Raw genomic sequence first — 20,115 nt, forward strand, 5'->3', positions numbered from 1 at the left:
TCAGATCAACTATTTTTCAGCAACCTGCAATTTTGGATTGGATTAATAAAATTAAGCTTTCTTGGCTGAAGGAAGGTCCAGGCATAATTTGAGTTTCCAGCCTCCTCAGATCAAGTCACACTTTAATTTTAGACTGACTTGGACAGGTACATTTCTAAAATGATTATGCAAAATGGAGCTTGTTAGGTGATTAAGAATGAATGCAAGTCTAATTGACACCAAGGAGAGACCAAGTCCCAGAAGTTACATATTTTGTGGATAGTATTTGCTGTCACTTAAAGCATTTTCCAGAATTAACAACAAATAAAACAAAAATCTGTAAATACACATCTCAGTGGACCTCAATAAAAAAGTCTTTTTAATAGATGGTCAAGAAAAAGTGTAGAGATCTTGAGGAAATTAATCTTTTGTGAACAGTTGAGTGCTGGGTGGTTTATTTGTTTCCATTATTTAAAAGTACGTTTGTGTGGGGTTCTGAGTACCACTCTCATAATTCTTGCTACTCAGGAGGCTAAGATCTGAGGATCATTGTTTGAATCCATCCCTGGCAGAAGAAAAAAACATCTATGAGATTCTTATCTCCAATAAACTACTCTGAAGAAGGCAGAAGTGGTGTTGTGGCTCAAATGGTAGAGTACTAATATTGAGAGGGGGAAAAAAAAGCTCAGGGACAACAGTTAATATCTGAGTTTAAGCACTGTGCTATACTATATATTTGTAAATACAATTCATGTTCCAAGCAATATGCTAAGCTCTGCTGCTACTATTTTCATATACATATATAGATATATCGATCAGTTCTGAGCTATTTGGAAAGATAAATACTAGCTAAATAATAAAATATGGTGATAATTTGCAAGGTGAAAACTATGGAAAATTTACAAGTCTACAAGGAAGTCAAACAAGAGGGTATTAAGTACAGAGAGCTTAGTATGGAACATTATGTGAAGCTAGGAACTCACTTTTAAAGATAGGAAATGATCAGTGAGTTAGCCAGAAAAAGTATGAGGAAAAGTAGGAGAAAGACAAACGATTCTAGGTTAAAAAAATAAGTATTTGCCCTTTGTTCCTTAAAAGGATGAGCACAAAAAACAGCAATATCACTAGACACCATGTGGAAAATGAATTGAATATCTTTTGGATGAAGACAGGAAGAAAAAGCTGGGAGAGAATGAAGGAAGACAAGACATGATGCAAAGAGAATTGTCTTCATTACCTGACTCATATAACTGTAACTCTTCTGTACATCACATCCACAATAACAACAATATATACAGAATGGCTGATGACATTTCATCCATCAGGAAAGAGTTTGGTACATTTAGAAGTTGATGAAATCTCAATGTAGCATCTTGTTAGTGAGCCAAAAGAGTAAGAAAAGAGCAGTAAGATTTGAAAACCTTGTTCTGGAACAAAAACTGTATGTATGGTAATTGGAGGTCATTGGCAAGTTTCAGCTAAAGAAATAGCATAATCACTTTAGTGTTTTAAAATTTTTACTTTGGCAAAAAAGGAAATGAGAAGCGGAAGAGTGGATGGAGAGTTACAATTATACCATATAAAAGGAATGTGTCACTTGGGACATGGTGGAGATGACAGGCCTGGATGAGTCAGAATCTAAGAGGCTGTGACACTTAGTTTTCACCTGTGACATAGAGTGAGAGACAGGGAGGAGAAATTAGGGGCACCCAGAGCTCAAACAGATGACAGTTCTAATTCCTATGAAAAAGAAGAGTAGAAGTGAAATTGACTTGAAGTAGAAAACATCAAAAAGTCCATTTGAATATTGTAATTATGACCTCATGACATCTTTGATTTCCATGAGAGTCCTATGACACAAGTGACACACATGTTATAGAAGGGATTGGATATCTGAATGTGGCCAACAACTAGACTTAGGAATATAGAGTAACCTGCAACTTTTGATTATCTGGATCAGCTTCAAGACTAGTAAATTAGAATCGAAGAGAACATGGCCAAATTTCAATCATCACTTGGTAATTACCTTAGTTAAATTTCCTTTACTATCCTGAGTACCTATATTGCTATGAATAGGAACATGGCCAGATGAAGTATTAGACCTAGTATTACTTTTAGGGGTAAATGTTCTGGATAATCAATGAGAGGCTTTTATGCCAAGAAACCCATACTTAACTTCTACTTATATATTATATTTGCAGAATACAATATTATCAAGTGAGTCATAAATTAATTGCCTCAGAGACCACACCCTGTCCCACACCAACAATTCATTGGGTCCATTGGTCTACATAAGTGATCTTTCTTTATAATTCAGCTCCACTGGTGCACAATTCTAGAAGGAAATGATGTTAGCAGCTTTTCACCATGATAACAAAGTTTTCCAGACAAATCACTTACAAAGAGAAACTATTTATTTTGGCTCACAGTTTTGATGGTGCCAGTCCTTGATTAGTTGGCTTATTTGCTTTTGGTCTTGACATGCAGTGAAGGAAAATGACTCCCCTGTGGCCAAGAGCAAAAGACAAAGAGGACGCAAGAGCAAAAGACAAAGAGGACGCACGCGAACCTCACATCCCTCTTCATGTGCATGCTCCTCATGACCTCCCGCAGAGCTTCGTTTCTCAGGAATTCACCATGTCACTAAGGAGGTCTTCAGTGCAAGGTCTGGGTGATACCCAAACCGCAACAGTAACAAATTAAGCATCTCAATAACAGTTCCTTTGTCTGGTCATCTTTCTTATGATTGAATCTTTCTAGTATACTGGCCAAACACTGTATGTCATTGCTTAATTGACCTTAAATATTCCTTTCTAGATCTACAGGACAGATATAGACTGAACAAAGCATGTAGATTTGGCTTTCTTTTTCTCAGAAGCTGATGACTCACAAACATAGTTACTGGTAATAAATGAGAACTTAATAACTGATATGAATACCCTGATATTTTCTTGAGAGAAAAGACTCTTAACTCATGACCACAAATGCTTGCCATTGGATGACAGTCTTGTGGGGAAAAGGCTGAAAGGGGAGGTTATATGGAAAGGGTAATCAAACTAACTTCCGGAAATGCTAGGATCCCACATTCTTAGCATAGCTGAAAGCTAAATATAAGGAGTAGCAGGGTCCCTGTGGGGCTCTGAGTTTAAGATTGTCCTTTAAAAATAATCCGCTACTCTCTGAGGACATGACAACTATAATATTTTATTTAGCATAAGCATTCTTAAAAATAGAACAGAGGAAATAATAAACGAGTGGATGTAGATCTTTCACTGTTGCATTCATGACAAAATGGATGTATCTTGAAAATACAAAGCAAAAATTTGCATTTGGGAAAAATGACCATAGTTATCTTCAAACAGAGATGGATGCCTAGTAGTTTCAATAATTATCCTGGAAGAAATTGCAATGCTGAGAGCAGCATTCTTGACTACAGTCTTACAAGCTGGCAAATGTGGCATTCCTTGCTAAGAAGGAAGTTGACTGAGAGTAGCCATTTCAAGGGGCCATTTGTATCCCACCTCCCTGAAAAGTCCCCAGCTCTATAGAGAATACAGTGTGGAAAATTTCACTCCTAATTTAGACATCCTTCCAAGCTCCAGACGAAGCTGCTCAGCTGGCTTCTCATGCAGCTGAAACTGAGCTGGAAAGTGCCGAGATGACGCTTGAAGCCAACAATCCAAGCACTAGCATGGAACCTGCACACTGGACCAAATATACTGCCTCGTGTCAGGAATATTTTTGTATGAGAAATAAAAGAAGTTTTCCTTGGAATAAGTACTGGTCAAAATACTGATTCACTTAGATGTTATTTTAGCAGTTCCAATTTTGAGGGAAAAAATTCTGGGAAATTGCACAAATCTGAAGTAAGATTCTCAGTTTCTTTCAACAGTTGCTACAAGTTCAGCAAATAGTAGTATGATCAGGTTTCTTAGAACTGCTACTGACATAAGACAATAACATGTTGCACAAAACCATCCCCCAAATTCAAGTTATTCTATTTTTGCATAAGCCAAGAAAAAAATGACAAGCATCTGCCAACATTGGCAAGAGTGATTAGAGATTATGGAAAAATCCCCTCAGAGAAAGGACGTGAGGAGGGACTGGGAGTTTGGCCTAGAAATATAATGCTTCCCTAGCATGCACGAAGACCTGGGTTCCATTCCTTGGTACCACATACATAGAAAAAACCTGAAGTGGTGCTATGGCTCAAGTGGTAGAGCTCTAGCCTTGAGAAAGTCCAAGGACAGTGCTCAGGCCCTGAGCTCAAACCCAGGACTGGCAAAAAAAAAAAAATGAAGAAGAAAATATGTGAGGGAAGGTAAAAGGAACATCTTTTGTCATTACTTGGAAAACTGAATTTCCAGACTGAGATTCTGGGACCCTTAGGTATTGCTTCACTTATTTCCCTCTTGAAGAAAGCATGCTTTAAACAGATGGATTGCTGTACACTACAGTCCTGAGCCGCAGAACTGAGCCCTGGTCTAGGTATGGCGAGACGGATGGTCCTTGGGCACAGATGCCTCCCAGCTGTTTCTCATAACTCAGGACACCCAAAGCAGTGTGTGAACATTACCTTTGACAGCAGGTGGGGTGTACACACTCTGCTTCCGTTGCTTAGGGGATGTATTCTGTGACTGTGAGCAAAAAGAAAGAGTAGAGATGTTAGATATACAAATAGAATAGATATCCCAAGGAAAAACGTTATACCACGTGTCACAGAAATTTCCACTGTCTCTATCAAGAGCTGTTAACTCTAGTCAATGAGAGATTATATGCATGTGATGTCAGGTTTAAGAGATATATGACCCCAGGGATCTATTTTACAATAAGATGAGGTCACAATGATTCCTTACTAACATATTGATTTATCTTTTAATGTGGTAAGGTGAAGTTCTTCATGAGATTTATATATGGACAATTCATTTTGCTCTGAAAAGTCAAGTTTAAATAATTGTAAGTCACCCTGTCGTACATAGTGATTGTTCGAGGCTTTCCTTGCATATCGGACAGAACATAATGAATCATAAAATGAAGAAGCTCCATTCCATTCTCCCACAGCATTTTGTTATGTCCATGTGCCTAGGCCAAACAACCATGGAATGAACTTAGAAGCTAAAATAAATATTTTCCCTTTTAAGTTATGTCTGGTAATCAACACATTGCCTGATTCAAAAGAAATGTTAACAGCTTAAAAGTTAAAAAAAAAATCTTAAAAATTGGGACCGGGAGTTTGGCTTGGTGGTAGAGTGTTTGGTAGTCTGCACAAAGACCCAGGTTTGATTCCTCAGTGCCACATACATAGAAAAAGCTGAAAGTGGTGCTGAGGCTCAAGTGGTAGGGTACCAGCCTTGAGAAAGCCCAAGGACGGTGCTACAGCCCTGAGTTCAAACCCTAGGACTGGAAATTTTTTTTAATCTTAAAAATTAAAAGTTTTCTTTTTTTCTTAAATCAAGCAAACAGTTGTTGAATGTGTAAGGTCCCCGGGGCAGAGTACAAATTTCATTCCTCTTAGAGTTATCATTGTAGTGCTGGGAATCAAAGCCAGGCCTCAGGATTCTAGGGGAGCACTCTGCTATTGCACTGGACCCCTAGAGCAGTACACACAACTCCCTTCAGGGTATACATTACTGATGTGAGTCTCCATCATACAGGGAAGATGGGCAACTCCACATGAACGGGAAACGTTTGAACAATTGACATGTGAAGGAGATTTCCATTGTTTCCGTCTGGTCAGGCTGGCTTTGAGAAGCAATCCCTCCTTGCCATTTCATATAAATCCATACTCATATTCAAGATCGCGAGGAAAATCCATTCCACACAATTACGCCTTATATGGTTTAAGAACTTAAAAGTAAACCTAAAGTAATAAAACTACTCTATCTTTTTGCAAGAGCTAGGTTTTTAAAGCAATTGTGCATTTACTGTCTCACCAATTTTTTAAAGTCTCATGAGATGTTATTTGTTATTTTGTACATTTGTATGTTTGGTATTTTGTACATTTGGTGTTTTGTTATTATATGCTTTTTCTTGCGTAGGAAATGATTATTAAGGGTATAGAGCACCCCATTTAATATTTGTTACCTTTCTAAGTACAAATTTGCTCCTTTCATATTTTCTATTTCATCAGCTTAGCTTGGAAACCCAAGTTTCTGTTTTCTTTCTGAGCTCCTTTGGAATGTTTAGAGGAGGTGAAGACGACAATGTTCTGAGTAGCTGTAGACTTTGTATCTTAATACATTATCTATGAAGTGCTTAGTTCTGCACAGCCAAGCTTTAGAGGACTTTATCCTCCCAGACTCCACTTTCTTCATTCATCCCACATGCTGTAAGGGGTATCTGTCACCATCCGACCAATAACTTTGTTCATGGATTTCAGCATTTCCTGGCTCTCCTCTGTAGTGCTAAATTGCATATTGGACTTTAAATACTGATATCTTATTTTAGAAGCATTTTAAGGGCTTGCTTTAAGTCAGATAATCAAAATAAAAAACAGATATATTAATAACATTATTTTGATATTCAATTAGAAAAAACAATCTAGATTTCATATAACGGTTACATGCATGTCATGTTTTTTAATCACACTGAATCAAGAGAATTGTGTCCTTGAATTAAACACAATTATATAAAACATAGGGACTTACTTCTCCTTGTGTATTGTTCACCCTCTTGTCATCTATTTCTGAAAGAGAAGTTGGTATAATTTATTAGAAAGCTAATATTCTTCCTTGTAATATACCAACATTTGAGTAAGACATCAAAAATGTAATAACTGGCTTATGCATCTGTAACAACTAAGACTTCAGGTTGTGGAGAGGAGAAAGAAGTAGGTGAACAAAGTAGCCTTTGTTCAGAGGAGTAAACCATGTAAAGGCTTTCCTCTTTATAGTCCAAAATGTCTGTCATTCATTTAAATGGGGACAAAGGAAAGAACTCGGAACAAGCATTCATGTTATAAACCTCAACGTGTCATGGCATAAGCAACTTCTTTCCTGTAATGTTCCCCCTGCCTATTGGATAGAGTCTCTGCCAACTTTCTTCAACTTTTGTTGCTATGTGGAACAAACCTTTACTTTTCAGCATAATCACCATCACTACAAGAAGGTAACAACCTCTCTCAAGAGATCCCTAGAAAAAAACTCCACTGTCTTCTCAGACCTATCTTATGAGAGTCAGTATGTAGAGTTTTGAGAAAAGAGTCTGGAAAAAGTGTTCACACCGATTCTTCCACAAAACACTTCCTCTGTATTCTGGGCTACGCTTCTTTGCTTCCTTCTTACTAAGAACGCTGCCTTAGGGCTTTTTTGACCTGACTATGATATCCTGATGCTTTAAGTCATTTCTCATAACTGAAAGATTGATTCTATGGTCTAAAGATAATGAGAAGTTCACTAATGAGCATCATCTTAAAGATAATTATATACATATGTATTAATGAATATGAAAATATACTATATAGGTGAAAATATTTCAAAACTATATACATAGTATTTTTATCTTATAAAAGACAGATAAGTATAAATGGGAAATACATATGAATGAATAAAATTTATTCATGCTACCTGTAGCGATCTCTGAGCCAATTGGATAACACTCTGCCCGTCTTTATCTGATTTTGCTCCCTTTTATATGACTATTATTTTTATATATCCATTTTGGTTAAAAGATTTTATGTGTGTGTGTTTGTACTAGTCCTGATGCTATAAACTCAAGGCCTGGGTGCTGCCCAGGGCCTTCCCTGCCTGGGATGTCTTTAAACTGCAGTCGTCATATCTCAGGTCTCTTGAGTAGCTGAACTAGCAGATGTGAGCTGGTTCCTAGATATTTTCTAACTTATAGAAAAATTTACAAACTTTACAGACAGGAAGTTATTCAGGACAGCAGTCATGATGTTCTAATGCTAGCACTGCGAGTGATCAGACAGCTCGGCATGAGGCAGCTATGAACATATTGTTATGCTAACTTGAACAATACTGTTAATCAGTGTGAAAACTTTTACTATTAAAGTATAGCTAAATATGAAACATTATCATGTGTTGTGATCAGTCAGAATGCTAATGGCAATGAGGTTTCTTAATGCTTTTTTAATCCTTTAGGAATTTTCAAAATTCAGCCCAGGAGACATAACCTACTGTTTCAGGAACAAAGTTGGGTCTAGTCATTCAACTTTGTACTTCATATTTATTATAATATATGCAAAAACAGTGCACTCCTGAAGTAACTATCAAAATTATACCTATTAGATGGTGAATGAAATGTTTCCACTATTTTTGTTGAATTATTTTAATAAAAGTCAACAGTGTCATGAAAACCAAGCTGATGAAATTCAGTCTGTAGTCTTATTTTGAAACTAAAGAGTGAAAACTGAATAACTTTCAAGTCAAAATGAATGACATCGACCCATTTGTTAGGAAATGGAAAGACTTAGAAAAAATCATATTAAGTGAAGTAAGCCAGACTCAAAGGAACTTAGGCTCAATGGTTTCCCTCATTTGTCATAATCAGTAGAAACCTTGGGCTCTCCCTAGCAGAGATTTACAATAGAACAAAACCTTGATACATAAGGCCATATAGTATGAAGCTAATTGAAAGGACCTCCAGGATATTGAAACAAAAGCCATATAATGAATGATTGCTGTCCTTAAGGTGCTATGTTATCTCTCATCTCTTTTGCTGTTCCTTTGTTATCTCATATTGTCACAATATCTCACTTTGTTATCTGATATATTGGATACATTTGTATTTGGTTACTTGAAATTGGACAGGAAAGGGGGGAAAACCAAGAGGGGGGGAGTGGGGGGAGGGAAATGGGTACCAAGACATGTGGAAGGGTATCAATGTATGTGAATTAATGCACCTTCTATCTGGCAAATATCATGTAACACTTTTATTAAATACAATAAAAAATATTTTTAAAAAATGACTCAGAAATAGGTACGAGGAAAGATGAAAACAAATTAGAGTTTGCTTGAGAGCCACTGATATTTTTTCCCTATTTAGTAGATTGTGAGTAAATTGAGGGAATTAATCATTTCTGTCTACCAAACATCTCAAATAAACATACATAACACTACATGTTCATAAGGCACAAGAGACAATAGACAGACCCAAACACAGTGTTCTTTGTAATTTGTATCATTGACCTTGGAACCAAAAAAGGAGATCTATAAAAGCGCACACAGGCTCTCCAGCTCTTTGCACGAAAACATCAGGATGATGTTTATAGTGACTCTATGTTCTTTTCAAAGCTTCAAATTATGACCTAGTAGCTAAATTTGGAAGTGTTCCGAAATGCTTTATTCTTCACGAAATATAAGAATAAATCCCTATATTTCTCATGAAACAAGAAAAATAATACTACTTCACAGAAAAGTTGAACCAGTTTATTAACTGGTGGGAGATTTATTAACTGACTATTCATAATTAAAATTTGCAAATTGGTCTGAGCACGGTAGCCCCTTCTTATAAAGCCAACTACTCAGTAGGAAGGGTGAGAGGATCCTGATCTGAGGTCAACTCTGGACAAAAAGAGACCTTACTTTAAAAACAAATGCAAAGCAATAAGACCTAGGGGTGTGACTCAAGGGATAGAATACTTGCCTAGCCACCACAAGACCCTGAGTTTATATTGTCCAAAAAATCACCAATTTTCTGAAACAGGGTATTGTGACTGTTCCAGCTTTACTCGTCTATATAGCCTCTCTCAAGACACATTGGGGGGAAAAACTTTGTAAAATAACAGGTTATAAACATTATAAGTAGAACATTTGAATAAATATTATCAGTGAAAATATAAACAGAGATATGTTCTAATGTTGTGATTACTGATTAGTTAGAATACTCTTGATATATTTCAGTTCATAGAAGAAACAGGATAAATCCAGGATCTATATAGACACACATACATTAAAAATCTGGTTATCCAATTTCCCCAGAAACAGAGATAAGATCTCATCGGACTTTAGAAAACTAGTCATTATTTTTTAACAGAATCAGCCATTTAAATAAAGCCTAAGAGAAAGGAATAGGGAAGACTAAAATAAAAAAAAATTCTGAACTGTAACAAAATGAACAGATGTAAAAGCAAGGAAAACAGAGTACTCTCTGCTGATTCTCTGTACTCAAAATCTAATATGAGGGCAGAGATTTGTTCATAGCAGGTGATAAATTCTTGTTAACAAATAAGTGTTTGATTAACAAACTCATTAAGGCAGAAGCTGAAGCTCCTATTTTTTAGGGTATAAATATTTATTGTAGGTATAGTTTTGCAAATAGTATTTTTCAAACTTTATTTATTATTTTAATGTGTAGAGGGGTTACAGTTATATTTGCCAGATAAAAGGTGCATTACTTCTCATACATTGATACTCCTTCTCATGTTTTTGTCCCCATTTTGCTCCCCCAGTCCCTCCTCTCATTTTTCCACTCCTATTTCAAATAAACAAGTAAACATCTATATAATATACCAGGTAACAAAGTTGGATACTGTAACAATATGAGATTAACCAAAGGGCAACACAAGAGAAGAGAGAAAAATATAATACATTAAGAATAACTGTCTTTTAAAGTTATTTTCTAAGACCGAAGCAATGTAACAGACACTCAAATTCCTGTAAATATTGCCAGAGTGTTAAAATGGAAATCAGAAAAAACAGAAGGACATATGACCTCATTTTGTTGTTTGTCAATTTCTGGATATTGGAAAGATATCAAGGGATATATACTACATATCCTGTCTATATTTCACTTGTACATATGTGTATATATGTATACATATGAAGAAGCAAAAATAAGTGATAGAGACAATGTCAATATATTCTTTTATAAGAATCTATATTAGACAATAGATAAAACCATAATCACAAAATTATTTCCTCACAGTATTGGCTGTAATACCCTATTTATGGACATATAAATAAAACAGCTCGGTAAGGAAAGATTCAATTTCTTAGCACAAACTCAAAAGTTGCCAAGTTGTGATGGGTTTCAATAACAGAGGATGACTTTATTTCAAGCAGTTATTTTGGGAATGTGAAGTCAATTCAGAGGAAATTAGAGAACTTTTGATCAAAGTAGAGTTGTAAAAAGATTGCTTTGAAGATTTCTCTTCAAACGCATGGATAATAACAGGTTAAATATGACAAGAAATAACAAAAAAGATAAACCACAGATAGAAGCAGTCAAATATCTCTATGGATAGGAAAAGAAGATTTGTTTAGCATCAGACACATAGTTTTTCTCTTTCGGTTTACTCGTTTAAAGAGCTAGTCTACTAAGCTGACAGGAATTTCAGCCAGATGTGAAGAGTTAAAATTTTATTTCACAGAACATATTAGGATAAATTCCAGTATTTCAGTTTAAATAGTTGCAGGCTCGATATCTTCCACGGATCCATACTGTCTTCCAAGTTATCCCATGATATCTTTTATAACTGTTTAATCAACCATAAATTTTACTAACTAGCTTCAAGGAGGAAATTGTGATAATGAAATAATAACCTTTCCAAATTTATTACTATGTTATGAAGACATGTAAACCATTTGTTTCTTGGTTCACACAACATATGGTATTTGGTATTTCAACTACTTTTACATGTAAAGATCAAAACAGAGATATAAATCCTAGAATGCCCCTAGAATGAAGCAAATAAATTATTTCCTCAATTTCCATTAAATGGTACATGGAAGCAGCAGAGGAAGTAACCTCTGGTTGTTTGGGCGCAAAGGTTCCCCATCTAACATACTATCTTGAAATGCACAAGTAACTGTGCACAGAGGACAGGTAGCGAGCCAGATAGTATCAGGCAATGAGAATTCACTAGAACAGGACTAATTCAGAAAATCAGTGTTATGATGGTATGCAAGATAACAAACAAGAGTCCGTGGGTAAGACATTCTTTCAGAAGTGGATGTCATTTTTTTCAAGCAACCCAGAGGAAGAGAGAAGATGCATTTTCTAACTTGTCTGGTTTATAAAGCTAATTTTATCAGTATTGTGAATATATTTGAATGATATCAATGTGATCTGATTATAATATTCTTTTTTGATCATGTAATTTTTATTGTAAATATAACGGTGATGTGCAGAGGGGTTATAATTATATGTCCAATAAAGAGCACATTTTTATTGTGATTAATAGAAGGGTTACATTATATTCACCAGATAAAAGGTGCATAACTTCATAAACATTGATACCCTTTCTTATGACATGGTCCCCATTTCCCCCCAACCCTCCCCCGCTTATCTTGATTTCTTCCTATCCAATTTCAAATAACCAATTAAGTACATATAAAATATGTCAGATAACAAGGTGAAATATTGTAACAATATGACATAACCAAGGTATGGCAAAAGAGATGAGAGATAACATAGTACATTAAGGACAACAGTCACTCATTATATGGGGTTTTTTTTCCTTCTCCTGGAGGTCCTTACATTTAGTGTCATACTGTTTGGCCTAATGTCTTTAGATTTTGTTCTATTGTAAATCTCTGCTAGGAGAGCCCAAGGTTTCTACTGATTATGACAAATGAGGGAGACTATTGGGCCTATGTTCCTTTGAGTCTGGCTTAATTCACTTAATATGATTTTTTCTAAGTCTTTCTATTTCCTTACAAATGGGGCGATGTGGTTCTTTCTGACAGCAGCATAGAATTCCATTGTGTATAAATACCACATCTTGTTGATCCACTCATCAACTGAGGGACATCTGGGTTGGTTCCATATCTTTGCTATGGTAAATAGTACTGCAATGAACATCACTGTGCTAGTGGGTTTAGTATGCCCTTGTTTCTGGACGGTTGGGTAAATGCCAAGTAGTGGAATTGCTGGGTCATAGGGGAGCTCTATGTTTAGCCTTTTAAGGAACTGCCATACTGCTTTCCATAGTGGTTGAACGAGTTTGCACTCCCACCAACAGTGTAGTAGTGATCCCTCCTGGCCACATCCCCTCCAGCATCTGTTGTTATTAGTCTTCTTGATCCTGGCCATTCTAACTGGTGTGAGGTGGAATCTTAGAGTTGTTTTGATTTGCATTTCTTTTATGACCAGAGATGTTGAGCATTTCTTCGTGTGTCTATAGGCCATTTTTGTTTCTTCTTCAGAGAAGACTCTCTTTAAGTCTTTGGCCCATCTTTTAATGGGATGGTTGTTACTTTGGAGATTAGTTTTGGAGTGATTCAATTTTTTGATCTGTTGATATATTAAAGATGTGAGGCCTTTGTCCATTGTATGGTTGGTGAAGATCTTCTCCCATTCTGTAGGCTTCCTAATTAATTTACTAGCTATGTCCTTTGACATACAGAAAACAGCACATTTTTTACAATGTTACCACTTCCCTTGCTCTCCAGTTTTTTCCTCCTGTCCCAACCCAAAAGTTCTATAGTTCATTTTCAACATAGAGTCTAATGAATGCCACTACTGCATTTTCACCCCCTGTCCCACCATTTCTGTGTCCCTCTTACTTTGCTAAAGCAGATAAATGAATTAACAACAAAGAAAACATAGTTTTTATTATTTTTTTCATTCATGAAACTTGAATTCAGGGCCTGGGTGCTATCCCTAAGCTTTTTCACTCAAGGTTAGTTCTGTACCGCTTTTAGCCACAGTTCTACTTCTTGCTTTTTGGTGGTTAATTGGCAATAAGTGTCAAAGACTTCTGCCCCTGTCCGGCTTCAAACTGTGATCCTTAGATCTCAGCCTCCTGAGTAGCTAACATTACAGTATAAACCACTGGATACTCAGCTTAGAAATGAGTTCTTGTTTCAATTTTCTGGAGTTCATTTTGATGAGTGTTATTTTGTATTATCAGATGCACATAGCTATTGTATTTCTATCCTAAGAACATCCTTCTTTGGTCTCATTCTGTGCGAATGCCTACAGAGTTGTAATAATGTATCATGTGTTAGTGTAGCTTTTTGAATCATCTGCTATGTGTACTTCTAGATTTACAAGCACATTCTAGCTACCACAATGGGAGAGACCAAAGCAGTACAAATGTTCATCAAAAGACAAAGCAAACAGAGGGTTTCCCTACCACACAGAATTTCACTCCAATAAAACACAAACAAGACAACACTAAAGCTAGCAGCACAACTATGTTCATTGCAGCATTATTTACCATAGGCACTGTATGGAATCAGATCCAATGCCTACCAGCAGACTAATAGATCAAAGGAATATGGTATACATACACAATGAAGTACAATTCTCCCATCAGGAAGAATGATATTTTACCATTTGTAAGGAAATGGGAAGATGTGCAAAAGAATTATATTAAGTAAAATAGTATGCTTTAACTTCTTCCAAATTTATCCCTTAAATAAATCATCCATCAACATGCATTGTATACATAAATTTTGCTAAGTGGCAAAAATTCAATACATAACCTAAAAATTAAGAAAAGTAAGGGAAGGGGTAGAGCAAGAGGGTTGGGTGAAAATGTGAAAGGGGTAACATTAATCAAGAGGTATTGTATTTATAAACCACTCTGATAAATGGAAACTCCTTTGTACAACTATCTAAAGAAAACAAAAGTATTAAAAAATTATCCATCTACAACTAATGCTTACAATATTCTCAGAAAGTTTAAGAAAAATATTGAGTATTTATTGTCCTAATTTAAAACATGTTTTATTAAATATTAGCCACAAGCCACTAAATCTAGAACATATTATGTACATATACTACCTCCTTGGAGAAAGTAAGAGTTATGATTAAGTATTTTTCTGAAGTAGCAAGATTCATCTAGTACAACTATAAGAATTTTGCAATGCCGTCACATCAAAGCTTGAATTAATAACAAGTCATGTGAGCTTTTTTTTTTTGCCAGTCCTGGGCTTGAGCTCAGGGCCTGAGCACTGTCCTTGGACTTTTCTCAAGGATAGAGCTCTACCCCTTGAGCCTCAGCACCATTTCTGGCTTTTTTCTATGCATATGGTACTGAGGAATTGAACCCAGGTCTTCGTGCATGCTAGGCAAGCACTCTACCACTAGGCCAAACTCCCAGCCCCTCATGTGAGCTTTATAAAGCATGGGGGTAAGCTGGTTTTATGAGTCTTTTATTTTATTAAATGTTTGTCAGTAGAAATTCTGCAAGTGACCTGATAATGTTTAGCTATCAAGAAAAACCATGCATAAGTCTTAGGGATTTTACCACACCCTTCAGTTTTGTAAAGCCAAAGCCCCTCATGAAAGCCATACTATTTCTAAAGGCTGGATCTGTATTCTTCACTTTCCTTAACCTATAGGTAACAAGTGACAGTGCATTATGTAGTCAGCATTTGTCACTAGTCATCACTGACACTTAAATTTTCTATCAGAAGGCACTATTAACACATTGTGCTTAAAAAACACTAACAAAATTGCAAAGCCCAAAGCTTAATCCTGAATATATGCCATCTCTATTATTTTTCTATTCTCTTGAGTTGGTACTTAAAACAAATACTGTATCTTATCCTATCAATTTCCTACCAATGGAATTGAAAATGGTCAGATGAATGTAGATAGTTTTTATATCCAGCTTATGTTTTTTACTAGATTCTGAAGGGTGTAGCTGTTGAGGTTTGTTCGTTGCTTTTTTTTGGCAGAATATGTTCCTGCTAAATAACAAGATTTATTGAATCATTAATTGAGTATGCTTTTGATTTGTTTCTTTTTAATGTTGGTCAACAAAAAGGTTGTTGTAATATAGTAAAGGCAGTATTCCCAGTTATATCCTTGGAAGAACAAGGAACGCGATATATGAAGTAGAAAAATCAATATCAAGAATGTTTCTTTGTTGTGTAAATGTCTTACACGTCATTTTATTGGAAAAGTATAAATACAGTTTACAGGTCACAAGTGAGAAAAATCTGATTAAGATTGCAATTTCATTTATTCAGGGCTTGGGAAAAATCAAATAATTAAGAAGTCTATGTGATAATGACATCCTGAAATGTTCTGAGCTAGCTCAGTACCTGCAGAGGCTTGCCTAATACAAAGTGAATTGTAGAAGCAGCAGCTTGTTTTGAAAAGACCAAACTGAATCAAAGTCAGCAGGCAGAATAGCTTCTGAGAAGGTAATTCTGTCCTAAAAACCATATTTAGAATTTAAAACCACAGCACATTAGAAAGGTGTTGTAAATAGACAGTAAAGATCAATTTTCATGAAATGGAACACTAGGATATGCCATAACTGTGAGATTGGAATGTGAAAGAGAACAATCAATACAAGACAGAGTAACAATGACACAGAGAGAGAGTGAGAGAGAAAGAGAGAGAGAGAGAGAGAGAGAGAGAGAGAGAGAGAGAGAGAGAGAGAGAGAGAGAGAGAGAGAGAGAGAGAGAGAGAAAGAGGAGAGTCACAGAGTTAGGAAATTAACTTGCCTTGGTAACATTTCCATACTTTAATAATGAACAGATTGAGAAAGAAATTTAAAAATATCTACCCACAATAGTCTTAAAAATGCACAGGAATAAACTTAAAAAAAGAGAGAGAGAGAGAAAAATACCTCTGGAATGAAAGTTATGAAAGCTATAAACCACAGAAGAAACTTCTGGGAAGTAGTAAAAGATGGAAGACCACCTGTTTTTGAACCAGCAGGATTAGTATTAGCAGGGAGTGCGTACCATGGAAAAGCAATGTATGGATTCAGTACAGTCACCTTTCCATTTGTCTTTTCACAAAAAAGAAAATTCAATTCCAAAATTTGCATAGAAGCATTAAAGATCTCCAGAGAAGAAAAACAATTCCTAAGTAAAATGACCAATGCTGGAGGTCAAATTACTAGGCTGCAAATTATACCATGAGCCATAGCAGCAAAATTAGCATGATACTGGCACAAAACAGTCATGCAGACTAATTGAATTGAACGTAATTCCACACAGCTACAACCCATCTGATACTTGACAAAGATACTCCAAAAAAATGTAAGTTTGAGAAAAGATAGCCTCTTCAGTAAAAGATATCGAGAAACCTGGATATCCACAGTCAGAGAAAGTGGTGCGTGGCTTAGGTGGTAAGCAATAGGCTTGAGCTGAAGCACTTAGGGACAGGCTTCAGAAAGCTGGACATGCTGTGGCTTCAAGTGGTGAGTGCTAATCTCAAGCAAAAAAGTCCAGGGACAGCACCCAGGTCCAGGCTTCAAGCCTCACGACCAACCAAACACCCACCCACCCCCCCCCCCCACAAACACACATGCACACACACACACGCACACACAATCAGATAGATGACTGAAACTGCATTCTTAAAATCAATTCAAGTATGAGGAAAGGGATTTTTGGTTTTGCTTTTGTTTTCAGTGACAGAGCTTGAATTCACGGTCTAGGTGTGTCCCTGAGTTCTTTTTGCTCAAGAATACTCACCACTTTAAGCCACAACAGTGCATCCAGCTTTCTGCTGGTTAATTGGAGATAAGAGTCTCACAGATTTTCCTTTCCTGTCTGGCTTTGAACTATGATCCTTAAATCTCAAACTCCTGAGAAGCTAGGATTACAGGAATAAGTCACCAGCACCCAGGAGGATAAAAGTTCTTAACGTAAGAATTAAAACTTCTGTATTTCTATAGGAAAACATGGAAAATGCTTGAAGAAGTTGTAAGTAATCAATCTCTGAATATCAAACAGAACGGACGAAAAAGCAGAAACTCAGGAGAAGTCAACCTCAATGTGATTCTAGATGACAAGATATGTCACAATTATCCAAAAATCTAATTTTTATTGAAAGTGATTATGGCTAACTCATTCCTAAAATACTTTTAATAAGAAAAGTCTATTATAATTCTTGTTACATAAACTATCAAGAACGATCAAGCTATCTTACAGTTGGTGCCCCTTTCTTCTGTCTAGTAATTGGGATTATTAATCTTGTCAGTGACCTGGGAAATTACCCTAAATCCTTAATTTTCACTAGCTATGAACACTAATATTTTCTATCATGGAATAATATTTCTATTATGTAGAAGATTCACAACAAATAAAAAAGGTTTATAAGATGATTGCGACAGGGTGGCAGGAGGGAAAGAGGAATAAAAAAATGAGAAGGGGTATCAGTGTTCCAGAAGTAATGCACCTACTGCCTGAAGACTATAACTGTAACCCCTCTATATATTACCCAACAACAAAAAAAGATTTTAAAAAATGGGTACTTGGTACTTGGAAAGGAAAGGGCAAAGGGGAGAAGGAGAGGGAGGAGAAAGCAGTCAAAAATGTTTTATATTTTCTCTCTCTCTTTCTCCTTCCCTTCTGTCTTAGCACACCTCCATCTTGTGTGGACTGGCAGTTTGCTCTCCCCCCCCCAATAAACTGTTCTTTGCCTGAAAAAAAACTGTTGTATGTTCCACAAAATGCGTAGGAAAAGGTGGAACGAGCTTTTTGAAGGGAGTAACAGATCAAGATGCATTGTATTCATATACTGCTTCATTAAATGAAGCCTCCCTTGTACTACTAGTTAAAATACCAGTAAAACTTATATGTTATAAGACAACAACAAAAAGGTTTATAGTCATCATTGAATCAACTAGGGATTCAATTACAAGGACTCTAGTTGAGAATCTCAAAAGGAATTTAACATCAGATCTCTGAAAACTTCAGTAACAGCTAAAGTATCATGTTTCAGCAAGTTCTCTATTTTTAAACCTAATGTATTTGAAGGTGCTCTTTATTTCTAGAGATCTTTGGATTGTATCTGTTGTTGAAGCTAGCAGCTAGATTTGAATTTGTGCTGCTACATAGAATAAGGAAGGGACAATCAAGTCAAAATTGCACAGAGGACTCTAGGTCTGCTAATTCAGGAACAATTGCTGAGCCATGAACCTTCAGTACAGAACAGGAATAACTCAATAATAAAAAGAAAGAAACCGCTATGCATAGCTCAGCACTTCATTCTGTGTTCACGTCTGACAGTTCCTTATGGCTTTAGCATACTTGCATAGATTATGCCTACTTAACATGAGAGAGATACTGCTTTTATTGCATACAGGAGCAGTCAAGAATATTTAGCATGTTTTTACTATATGACTAGACATAATAGGGCTATGCAAATCTCTTCAGACAAATGTGGCAAAACCTGTATTTCTGACTTACTGAACTCTCCCCCTTTCCAATGGTCATGAGCTCTTTTGCAGAAAGTCTGCTGGGCAATGCTGGAAGCTTATAATTTAGTGCTTCAAATTAAGCTACCAAACACTGGTTTCAGTAGTATTTTTCTCTGAGTGCTTAGATATTGTTAAAACTGTGGCCCAAACTAAAACCACTAGAATGAATTTAAATGCCTTGGGATGAGAGATGGGGGGAGGGGAGAACCCAGAAAAATAGTTGCACCTTGTTATGCCAACATTCACACAGCTATATTTTTCTATCAGTATTATTTATAGCTTGCCATTTCAATTGATAATAATAGGAATATTATGTTAATAGATGTCTATCTTAAAAAAATGCCCCCAGTAAACTGTTATAGAGGAGGTGCCAATAAGAGCCAGGTGCAGAAATAGCAAAGGAGACGTTACAAAGCATGCAAAGGATAGATCATGCTACCCTTAAGCAGAAATTGCCTTATGGTTCTAAATTATCTTGCTGCTTACATGTCATGATTTCTGCTACTACTTCTAACCACAGGAAAAGAGCAGAAAAAGTGGTTCTCTTGAAAATTCCAAAGCCTGCATTTCATTAGTATTCTCAACTTTTATAAACCTAGTTTCTCTTATAAAACATATTTCATCTTCCCACATAATCCAAAATCCTCTTGCCTTTTCCTTGTTTTGATTTCCAATCATTGGCAATTGTGTTCTGCCTACTTGGCATTTTAATTGGCCACAATTGCTCCAGGAAACTAAGCTTGTTCATTCAATCGATGAGGTTTCTTTTGAATTGGTATCAGTTTAAACAGCCAAATGTATTCCAATAATTATAGGTTTATTTTCCCCTTTTTTAAAAAAAATATCTTCTTTTGAGGGAATTGCCTAGAGTGCTGACTATAGAACACATTTAATTTTTTTTTTCATTTTCTGGATCAATTTTAAAAGTAATTAGTAGAGATTTCAGGAAATGTTAAGAAAATCAATAATCATTTAAGTAGCACTTAACACTTTCCAATTAATGCATTTTGTGTCATTCTTCTCCATATCTTCCTCTAAATAATCAAGACTAGAATAA

At 36.0% G+C, this 20,115-nt stretch overlaps 1 protein-coding gene across 1 annotated transcript in view; it reads right to left on the reverse strand.

Moving 5' to 3' along the window:
• The window catches only part of Ppp1r1c (protein phosphatase 1 regulatory inhibitor subunit 1C), a 98,527-nt gene that overhangs the window by 36,419 nt on the left and 41,993 nt on the right, over window positions 1–20,115 (reverse strand). Inside the window, exons 3-4 of the mRNA XM_090343070.1 lie at window positions 6,627–6,664; window positions 4,556–4,616 (exon numbers count right to left, since the gene is read on the reverse strand). Coding sequence (XP_090199196.1) covers window positions 4,556–4,616; window positions 6,627–6,664 — 99 coding nt within the window. The remainder of the gene's footprint in view (window positions 1–4,555; window positions 4,617–6,626; window positions 6,665–20,115) is intronic.

Source organism: Megascapheus bottae, chromosome 12, assembly GCF_031878675.1.
Source record: "Megascapheus bottae isolate mThoBot1 chromosome 12, mThoBot2.hap1, whole genome shotgun sequence".
NCBI lineage: Eukaryota > Metazoa > Chordata > Mammalia > Rodentia > Geomyidae > Megascapheus > Megascapheus bottae.